The sequence below is a fragment of the Aspergillus mulundensis genome (genome assembly GCF_003369625.1).
Source record: "Aspergillus mulundensis strain DSM 5745 chromosome Unknown scaffold_3, whole genome shotgun sequence".
In the NCBI taxonomy this organism is placed as follows: Eukaryota; Fungi; Ascomycota; class Eurotiomycetes; order Eurotiales; family Aspergillaceae; genus Aspergillus; species Aspergillus mulundensis.
Window position 1 is genome coordinate 1233750 of NW_020797891.1, and position 10123 is coordinate 1243872.

General features: G+C 54.2%; 5 protein-coding genes across 5 annotated transcripts; 3 read left to right on the forward strand and 2 right to left on the reverse strand.

Moving 5' to 3' along the window:
- Positions 1 to 29: 29 nt before the first annotated feature.
- Positions 30 to 1431, reverse strand: DSM5745_04149 (NAD(P)/FAD-dependent oxidoreductase; the record flags this gene model as incomplete). The annotated part of the gene is made up of 2 exons (XM_026746165.1): positions 30 to 514; positions 576 to 1431. The coding sequence occupies 2 exons, from the start codon at positions 1429 to 1431 to the stop codon at positions 30 to 32; spliced, it is 1341 nt and encodes a 446-aa protein (XP_026605161.1).
- Positions 1432 to 1815: 384 nt separating this feature from the next.
- DSM5745_04150 (uncharacterized protein) lies at positions 1816 to 2814 on the forward strand (the record flags this gene model as incomplete). Its single annotated transcript, XM_026746166.1, has 1 exon — positions 1816 to 2814. The coding sequence occupies one exon, from the start codon at positions 1816 to 1818 to the stop codon at positions 2812 to 2814; it is 999 nt and encodes a 332-aa protein (XP_026605162.1).
- Positions 2815 to 2957: 143 nt separating this feature from the next.
- DSM5745_04151 (aminotransferase class I/II-fold pyridoxal phosphate-dependent enzyme) lies at positions 2958 to 4307 on the reverse strand (the record flags this gene model as incomplete). Its single annotated transcript, XM_026746167.1, has 3 exons — positions 2958 to 3284; positions 3345 to 3487; positions 3539 to 4307. 3 exons carry the CDS (start codon positions 4305 to 4307, stop codon positions 2958 to 2960), a joined length of 1239 nt encoding a protein of 412 aa, XP_026605163.1.
- A 768-nt stretch (positions 4308 to 5075) lies between these two features.
- Positions 5076 to 7670, forward strand: bioDA (adenosylmethionine-8-amino-7-oxononanoate aminotransferase; the record flags this gene model as incomplete). The annotated part of the gene is made up of 5 exons (XM_026746168.1): positions 5076 to 5263; positions 5310 to 5403; positions 5452 to 6785; positions 6839 to 7422; positions 7495 to 7670. 5 exons carry the CDS (start codon positions 5076 to 5078, stop codon positions 7668 to 7670), a joined length of 2376 nt encoding a protein of 791 aa, XP_026605164.1.
- Positions 7671 to 8456: 786 nt separating this feature from the next.
- Positions 8457 to 9737, forward strand: DSM5745_04153 (biotin synthase; the record flags this gene model as incomplete). The annotated part of the gene is made up of 2 exons (XM_026746169.1): positions 8457 to 8666; positions 8757 to 9737. 2 exons carry the CDS (start codon positions 8457 to 8459, stop codon positions 9735 to 9737), a joined length of 1191 nt encoding a protein of 396 aa, XP_026605165.1.
- Between the last annotated feature and the right edge of the window lie 386 nt (positions 9738 to 10123).

The following is a 10123-nucleotide window of genomic DNA, read 5'->3' on the forward strand; positions in this document are numbered from 1 at the left end:
ATATAAGGAACTTTGACTGAGTTATATCGCTACAGGAAGTCTCTATACTCTCTCTTCGGAATCAGACTCTCGTGAACGCCTCTCTCAGCCTCGCCTGCACTCTTCCAACTCCACGCCTGATCCTTCTCTTCCCCATTCCCAACGCCGTCAAGGACATTGACAACATACCTCCCAATCGTCGGCAGGAACTTATAGAAGTGGAACGATCCCCCAACAGCGAAGTACAGATTCGCAAGTCGCGGGTCGGGGTGTCGCGATATCAGCGGGTGCTGGCTAGCAGAGATCGAGTCCCAGCAGAGCCGGTAGTAGTCCGGTTCTCGGCCACCGTCTAAGAGCTGAGGGAGGCGGGCTCGCACAGCGGCGATGGAGTCCTCCTGCAGGCCTTTCGGGGCGTTGAGCTGGTCTTCTACCGGCACGGAGATCTCGCGGCCGGTAGCGGTCCGTATTGTGTTTTTGAACGAGGTTGTGCTGGTGAATTTCAGGATTCCGGATGATGTTGGTGGAATCACCTCGCCTGTGGCATAGCATTAGATATAGACACCAGAATGTTAGGCATTAAGAGAGAGGCATCATACCTTGTCCACCATACACAAGCACCGGCATCTTCCCATACAACCCCCTCTCCTCCTCACTCAGCTGGAAATGCGCCACGCAGACTCCCGCAGCAGAGACCTGCCTCTCAACACAATCAACCTCGCTAATACCCAACTGATCCTCAACCCCAGCCATAACCTCACTCGTCCACGCCCCCGTCGCAAGCAAAACCTTATCAGCGCGGAGCACATTCCCGCCCTCAATTTCAACCCCCGTACCACCCTCATCCAGCACAACCCTCCCCACCTCACCAACCTCATACCGAACCCCCATCCCAATCGCCTCACGCAGCATAACCCCCAGCGCCGCCCCAGCATCAGCCCACCCAGCCGACCGATTAAAATAGTACGAGCCAAACCGTCTATAATCCGTCCTCCCCAAAATCCCGCCCCACGCACTCTTCACCTCGTCCTCGCTCATATCGACAATAGGGCTCACACCCCCATACTTTCCCCGTTTGAAATTCTCTCGAATCCGAAGCGGCACGTCGCTGCCTACCTCGTCCATCGCGATCCAGCCGGATTGGTGGTACACCGTATCTGTATCTCCAGCATCCGCATCTACATCTGGATTATCGTCGTACGCGAAAAAGGGGAGAGTCTTCCACGCCTGTATTGCTTCGAAGCCCAGATCCATGTACAGCGCGCTGGAGTAGTCCGCGCGAATGATCTTGTTGATGTCGGATGAGGCGCCGGTGGCTGTTGGAAGGGTTGATGGAGGCGCGCGATCGAGGAGGGTTATGTTTGACGGGTTGGGGGTGCGTTTGGCGAGGTGGTAGGCTGTGCTGACGCCGAAGATGCCGGCGCCGATTATGAGGGTTGTTTCGTTGTTGGGCATTGTGTTGTATATACTATAGGGGGTGATATGGTGCTGGGGTTGATTTTGTGGGAGATGGATGATGGTGGTGAGGAGGGGTTGTGATCGTCTTCTTATTAAGCTACTGTATCTATACCCCATACCAGTTGGAGACAACAATATCCTTAGCGTCTTGATAAGATTGAAGAACAATCCATAGTGAGGAGTATATTCAGAGCCCCTTCACCAGCCTACTTGTCAAAGCTTAAATGACGCCAGACCATGGATCAAAGGAAGTCAAATAGCGCAATGAGCGCATGACTACCAGCGTTTGTCGACGACACCTCCGGCTTCGTGCCCCTCTTCCAACCTCAACTCTAGCTCAAGTCCATCCGTCTCCTCCAGCTTCAACCACCCAAAACCACCATGGCTCAAAGACAAGAATACTTCTTCGCAACCGAGATCCTCCGCCTGGGTCTGTACCCCGAGGACGCGGACAACCCCCCCAACGCGAATATAAGTAACACCGCAGCCACCCCAGCAATCGCACGACCACAAACACAACCACCAGCACACACACTCCCACCGCTCTCCGAAGAAGATAGAGCCGAAGTCTCCCGCCTGCTCGACACATACTTCGCCGTGATGCTCCCCGTCCCACACCAGAACTTCGCGCAACGAATGGCCGCCCTCCGCATAGACGTGCACAAGCGCGCCCGCCTGCGCCACGCAACAGCCGTGCAAGAGATCCACCAGTTCTTCCTGGAGCTCCGGCCCATACTCGGCGTTGAGCATATCTGGTATCCGAACGGGATATTCGGGAGCTTGGACCGGGACGGGAACCCGACGACCTACACTTACACTCCGATGGTGAATGACCCGATGGAGATTGACCCGCAACCATATGATGGCGACGATATCGAGTATCGGTCTGGGAGTGAGGATGATGAGGATGGCTATGGTGAGCTCCGACGTGAGTCTATACTTGAGCGGCGTAGGAGGCTAAGAGCTGAAGCTGGGGGGAAGAGGGTGCTTAGACGGCCGGTTGAGGGCGATTGTACGATCTGCTTTGCGCCGTTGATGGATGAGCAGGATGTTGTGTCGGTGGAGAATTGTGAGCGCAAATTGGGCAGTCTGGCTGTTTCTGGGAACAGTCACCAGGCAGACGGTCGCGGCCATGATAGTGATTCTGATGGTGCTAATGACGAAGATGATGAGGATGACGAGGACGACGAGGATGAGGACGAATACGGTGATACCGATGAGGACGAATACGACGACGATGACGAAGAGTATCGCGGAATAGTCTGGTGTAGAGCTTTTTGCGGAACCAACTACCACTCTCACTGCTTCTACCAGTGGGTTCCGCAATTCAAGAGGCTGCGAGATGTCACTTGCCCTTCATGCCGGCGAGGTTGGGCATAGAGCCTCGGCTGTGATTTGGATGGCCCTCTTCTGTTCACGTTTGTCCTGGGTCCTGAATGATAGCGCACCTATATGCTACTGAATCGTAAAATTTCAACGCTCGGTCACCGGTCTCCAGGGTATTCTAACGCAGATAAACACCATTACAATCGAGTTTTCTGTCTTTCCGTTCGGTGTAGCCACATAGCAATAGTCTCCAGGAGGCCGTCGATCTCTTCAACAGTGTTCCCTGCGTGCAAGCATACTCGTACACGCTCCCTCCCTACTGGGACAGTAGGCGGCATGATCGCACGGACGGTATAGCCTCGCTGCTGACACACGCTAGCGAGCTCACGGGGAACATTGCTGCGAAGTGAGAAGATCGGTGAATTTGAGAAATGCTCGACTTCGAAGGTTGATGTGTCCTTAATGTTGAGGCCGTCCAGCCGCGTCCGGAAATAAGCAATCAATCGTCCCAGTTTGCGTTGGAGCTGGGGTATGTTAGCATGATCGTAAGATAGAGGGCTGTCCCGCCGCTTATTGAATCGTACCTGTTCGGTTTCTCCCTCAGCGAGCAACTCGTAGGCCGAACGTATGGAGGCCAAGAAAGGAAAGCCCAAGGCTGTGGTGTAGATTAGGCTCCGAGCGTAATTGATCAGGTAATCTCTGGTGTCTGCGCAACAGAGTACAATTGCTAGAAAAACTGTTAGATTAATATGCCAAAGATGAAGGACAAGAGACTGACCACCATGACTGGCCAAGGCCTTGCCGAAAGTATGTACTCGGATGAACATACGGTCCTCCAGCCCCATAGCTTGCACAACTCCGGATCCCCGGGGACCAAAGACACCGGTCGCATGCGCCTCATCTACAATGAAGTATCCGTTTTTATTAGGGAGTAGCTGGTCCACGATCCCCACGAATTCGCGAATAGGCGCAACATCACCGTCCATGCTATAGACGGACTCAATGGCGATAAAGACGTTCCGGCGGCCTTCATAAATCTGAGGATCTGCCGTTGTCTCTGTTTGCAGCACTGCTTTTAGACTGTCGGGAGAGCTGTGGGAGAACTTGACTCTCTTGCTTGCACGCGATAGCCGCATGCCCTCATGAGCACTGGCATGGATGAGCTCATCGTACACAATCAGGTCCCCTGGTTGGGGGATGCTTGAGAAGACGCCGACATTGGCGTCATAGCCAGAATTGAAGAGAAGACCACTGGGAGCATTATGAAACTCGGCAATGAAGCCTTCCAAGTCTTCGGCGTAGGCTGAATTGCCATCTAGAAGTCTGGACCCTCCGCTGGCAAAGGGGTGCATCGGCGGTGCCAGTTGAAGATGGTCCAGGAACCGCGCTCGATAGGCCGGCGATGTCGACAGCGACAAAAAATCATTTGAAGAAAAGTCCACGGAGGTTGATGGTAGAATGGTGAGTTTCCGGCGACACAATTTGTCTTCCCGTTGACGCAGGGCTTGACGCAGTGAGTCACGAAGGCATTGTGGAGGATCGCCCATCTGGACAATTATGGAATAAAAACCCAATGGCTGTCGACAGAACTGAAGGAAAGAAAATCAATCAATGATCAAAGCGGAGAAGATGAGATATTTCTTGATGCAATGATTTCAAAGCTCGATGTCCAAGCCCAACCACGTCTTTCGGATCCCTCACGCGTGTCGCGGAGCCCTTGAATTGCGGTACGGCGTACGGTACCTACGGTATACAATTCCGCGATATCGACCGGGGTAGAGCGAAAATCGGCGACAGGGTTCTGAATCCTCCAGAGCGGTACCTGGATTCAACTTAGCGAAATCCGAGTTCGAGTCGTTCGTGTTTCGACAGATGTCAATAATTGAATAATCCAAACCGGCGGGGACCTGCTCTGATCTGTTGGGATCAACCGGTGGGGGAGCTCGAATGGATCCAGAGGGTCTGCTGGATGGTGGCTGGGCCGCGCCTTGAACAAGAATTGAGCCCGGCAAACGCTTAATCTGGGGCCTCGGCTGCTGCCTGTTCCTAGTTCTCAGTTCCTAGCTTCCTGCCAAAAGTTAGAACACCTTACTAGAACGGTAGAACCGCCGCAAGGGCTCGAGTCGAGCCTCGATCGCTTGTTCCTCGGTGAAGCAAGGTCGCGGAGTAGGCTTCCCCGGTCGATTCCATTCGTCATCATTCCTCGGTCGCACAGAAGTGTCCGAGACCGGCCTGTAAACAAACCGCTTCTTGTTTTGGCTTTGTGAGGAATTGAGCTTGCTACCTCTGCCATTGAGAAAGCGAGAATCGCAGTCATGGCGCCCGTTGGTGCCGCGCTTTGGCGCTCTCTCCGCGCCCACCAAGTATATGGAGCCAACACAGACGTGGGAAAGACCATTGTGTCAACAATTCTCTGCAATGCTGTCAATCGCTTGAAGACGAAGGAAAAGTCGGCGTTTTTGAAGCCGGTGTCGACGGGGCCATTGGATGAAGCGGACGACAGGTAAGTTCTGCGTTGGCAAGACACGGTTGACGACTCACAACCCCAGGCATCTGCAGCGCCATGCTCCCAGCACCTTGACAAAATGCCTTTACCAATTCGATGAGCCTGTCAGTCCGCATATCGCAGCGAAGACATTTACAGTACGGAATTGAATCCTCTACTTCCAATACGCACACTAACTTCAGCAGATTCCTCGCGATGATGAGATTCTGTCCTCTGTTCACAAAACCCTTTCCGGCTGGGCCGACGACGGGGTTGGCTTCGCTCTGGTAGAAACAGCTGGTGGTGTTCATTCGCCAGGGCCCAATGGAAACTCCCAGGCCGACCTCTATCGACCTCTTCGATTGCCTATTATCCTGGTCGCCGACTCTCGTCTGGGCGGAATCTCATCATCCATATCCGCCTACGAGTCTCTTTTGCTGCGCGGCTACGATGTCCACTCCGTTCTTCTGTTCAGAGATGACTATTATCAGAACCACGAATACCTGGGCAATTACTTCCGCGGCAAGAGCATACCGCTTGTTCCCCTGCCTGCACCGCCCAAGCGCCCGCAGGAACAAGACCCAGACTCGCGAGCTCGAGATCTAGAAGCATTGGACAAATACTATAGCTCAGTTGCGCAAGCCACGGATGTGGTCTCTCTACTGGATGAACTTACTTTGAAGAACAAACAGCGGATTGACTCCCTCGAAGAGATGGCAAGCCGAGCACAGAAGACCATTTGGTACCCATTCACGCAGCATCACGGCATGGCGCCAAAGGACATCACTCCAATCGACTCCGCATATGATGATTTCTTCCAAACCTACAAGACCCAGAAGGGATCGCTAGAACAAGGAAACCTTCAAGCGACCTTCGACGGATCAGCATCATGGTGGACACAGGGCCTCGGCCACGGAAACCCCGGTCTTGCTCTATCGGCCGCTTATGCCGCAGGGCGCTACGGACACGTCATGTTCCCTGGAAACATCCATGAACCGGCTCTGAAGCTGGCAGAACAGCTCTTGGAGACTGTTGGTAACCCTCGCCTACAGAAGGTCTTTTACACCGACAACGGCAGCACGGGTATGGAGGTTGCTCTCAAGATGGCACTCCGCGCAGCCTGCGACCGATATGGCTGGGATGCGAGTCAAGAACAGATTAACATTCTAGGTCTCAAGGGAAGCTACCATGGTGATACGATCGGGGTTATGGATTGCTCGGAGCCGTCGACCTACAACCAACGGGTCGAATGGTACAGAGGACGTGGCCACTGGTTCGATTTCCCTCTGGTCAAGATGTCCCAAGGAGTTTGGCATGTCGAAGTTCCGGCAGAACTGCAAGAGTCACTTGGTGGAAACCAGAAATTCTCGTCCCTGGACGCGGTGTTTGATTTGGAAAGCAGGGTCCACTCGGACGTCGGAAAGCGCTACAGCAAGTATATCAAAGACACCATTGAACGCCTGGTTGTTCAAGAAGGGAGAAAATTCGGCGCCTTGATCATGGAGCCTATCATTCTAGGAGCCGGTGGGATGATTTTCTGGTCAGTGTGAACACCAATGCTTCTGGACATATGATTAACGATGGCTATTACAGCGACCCCCTGTTCCAGCGATGCCTCGCAGATGTCGTCCGCGGCAACCCACAGCTGTTCGATCAAGCTGGCTCTACAAAGCCGTACGCACAAACTGATCTCTCATGGTCTGGTCTTCCCGTCGTCTTCGACGAGGTTTTCACAGGCCTCTACCGTCTTGGCCGAAAATCCTCTGCGTCATTCCTTGGTGTCAACCCCGACATCGCCGTTAACGCAAAGCTTCTCACCGGAGGCCTCGTGCCACTCTGCACTACCCTAGCAAGCAACGAGATCTTCGACGCCTTTACGAGTCCGGAGAAGAGAGATGCACTTCTACACGGACACAGCTACACCGCGCACGCTGTTGGTTGCCAGGTAGCCGTCGACTCCCTCCGGACAATGAACCGCATGGACGAAAACGGGTCCTGGAACGAATTCAAGAACGACTGGAAGCAGTCTCGGGCTATTGGCAATTCCCGACCGGGCGCTATCTGGAGCGTCTGGTCACACGGGCTCGTTCACGACCTCTCGCACGCCGAATCAGTCGATGGCGTCTTCGCCATCGGTAGCGTTCTTAGCATCTCCCTGAAAGACGCGGAGGGTGCAGGTGAGTTTCCAAACCATTCTTCCAATTTTCTAATCGGTTACAGCTAGCTAACAGAATATCTCCACCGAATAGGCTACACGTCCACGGCGGCTAAGGGCCTCCAGGCAAGATTAGCCGCTGGTGGGCCGGAGTTTAACGTCCACTCCCGGGTCCTTGGAAACGTGCTATATTTAATGTCGAGCATAACCTCGAAGCAGGAAACCCTGCGAACAATCGAGGGTATCCTGCGCGAGGCATTGCTTAATTAGTATATAACACATATAAAAAGATGAACATATAGATGTTGGTCTCACCGACCGCCGTAAACAAATAGAAGACTGGGAACCGGACGGGCGGAACCCAGATGCGATCATGCGGACCTTGGTAAAATCAGCTCACCGAGTCACCGGAACTCTGGCTAAGTCTAGATCGTCTCTCGAACCTAGGTTAACATGAGGTTAACTGCTGTAGACTGTAGCAGAGTCCATGGTCCGGCATCGCAGGTAATCTGGACCCCGCCATTCGCCAGGAACACCGACCTCCGAGGCCTTGGTGAGTCTCCCGCGGATCTGCAAGTTAGCAAGTTAGCACTGCCTTTCGCTGTCGAATCACACTCAAGGGGATAAGATCAGGCACTGCTGTTCTCTGAGTGGCCGGGCTGGTTCTCCATAGTGGAAATCGCAAGTCAGAAAGATCCACTTCCGTGAGTCCTCGACGTAAGGCCTCGGACTGCACGTTGAACCAGCGTTGGGGTCAACACTCCGCAGGGAGATGAGGAGTTGTTTACGGCGACTTGCTTGTCAGCGAGCAACTCGCTCAGCAATGTTACTGGTCCAATGATAATGGATAAATATTTTCAGTGACTTCCACCGACATTCCACTCCTCCCCCCTCCCGATGACGACCTGCCCTCCTTCAGCATCCCTGTCGTGGCCCATGCTCCTCCCACTTTCCCCTCCCGCCGCATACTTTTGATTCCCCCTCGCTGTTTTCGGCCTGTCATCTTGACCTCCTCAATTCCTCCATCTCCTCTTACCATCAGCCATCGCTACCGCCATGTCTGTCTCTCTCACACGGTCCCTTCCCAGGGCCTTCGTAAGGTCTTATGGCACTGTCCAGTCGTCTCCCACTGCCGCTTCCTTCGCGAGCAGAATTCCTCCGGCTCTCCAGGAAGCTGTTTCCGCCACTGCCCCGCGCACCAACTGGACTCGCGATGAAGTCCAACAGATCTACGAGACGCCCTTGAACCAATTAACCTATGCGGCTGTATGTCCCGTTTAATTGTTCCTGTTTCTGTTTTTGAAATACTGTCTCACGACGAGAATCGTAAACAAATTGCTGACTCGTTCTGAATAGGCAGCTGTCCACCGCCGCTTCCACGACCCCTCCGCTATCCAGATGTGCACATTGATGAACATCAAGACCGGTGGATGCAGTGAAGATTGCTCCTACTGCGCCCAGTCTTCCCGGTACAGCACTGGCCTCAAGGCCACGAAGATGAGCCCCGTCGACGACGTCCTCGAAAAGGCTAGGATCGCCAAAGCGAACGGCAGCACACGTTTCTGCATGGGGGCCGCTTGGCGTGACATGCGAGGTCGCAAGACGAGTCTGAAGAACGTCAAGCAGATGGTCTCTGGCGTTCGGGAGATGGGGATGGAAGTCTGCGTTACGCTAGGCATGATTGACGGTGATCAGGCCAAGGAGCTGAAAGATGCCGGTCTGACAGCGTACAACCACAACCTCGATACTTCCCGCGAATTCTACCCAACGATCATCACAACCCGGTCCTACGACGAGCGACTGAAGACCCTGTCCCACGTCCGCGATGCAGGCATCAACGTCTGCTCCGGCGGTATCCTAGGACTCGGTGAGGCCGACTCTGACCGCATCGGTCTCATCCACACTGTTTCGTCGCTCCCCTCTCACCCCGAGTCATTCCCCGTGAACGCCTTGGTTCCCATCAAGGGCACACCCCTGGGAGACAAGAAGATGATCTCCTTCGACAAGCTCCTCCGCACCGTCGCAACCGCCCGAATCGTCCTCCCCGCAACCATCGTCCGCCTCGCCGCAGGCCGCATCTCTCTGAGCGAAGAGCAGCAAGTCTCGTGCTTCATGGCGGGCGCCAACGCCGTCTTCACCGGCGAGAAGATGCTAACGACCGACTGCAACGGCTGGGACGAGGACCGCGCCATGTTCGACAAATGGGGCTTCTACCCCATGCGCAGCTTCGAGAAGGAAACTAGTGCCGTCTCCCCGCAGCAACAGATTGACTCCGTTGCTGAGCCCAAGGACTTGAAGACCCCCGCTGCGCCGGCCGCAGCCACTGATGCCCTATGATAGGGCTGCAGAGTTACTCCACCCCTAAATCCAATTCCAGGTTGATACGTTTCCCACCCTGTTCGTATGTGTATGACAGGGGGCCGCTAGGCATCGCTAGTCCCAATGCAACTACATCCGCATCAATGAAAACTCTCCGTTGCCATGTAGCTATATCCCCCGGCCCCTTGGCATGAATGCGCGGTGTAGCGAGTGCATGATTACCCTCTGTAAAGCTGTTGCCTAGATGATCCCACGTCTCTCTTCCGTATCCCAGGTCTATATAAACCCGTGTTCTGCTCGCGGCGTTGAGGTGAGTCGATTCGCCTTGATCGTCAGATGGGCCATACGGCGAATGATCACTACTTCCCTACATTGAAACATGTTCCATTTGTCCTTTATCCTTC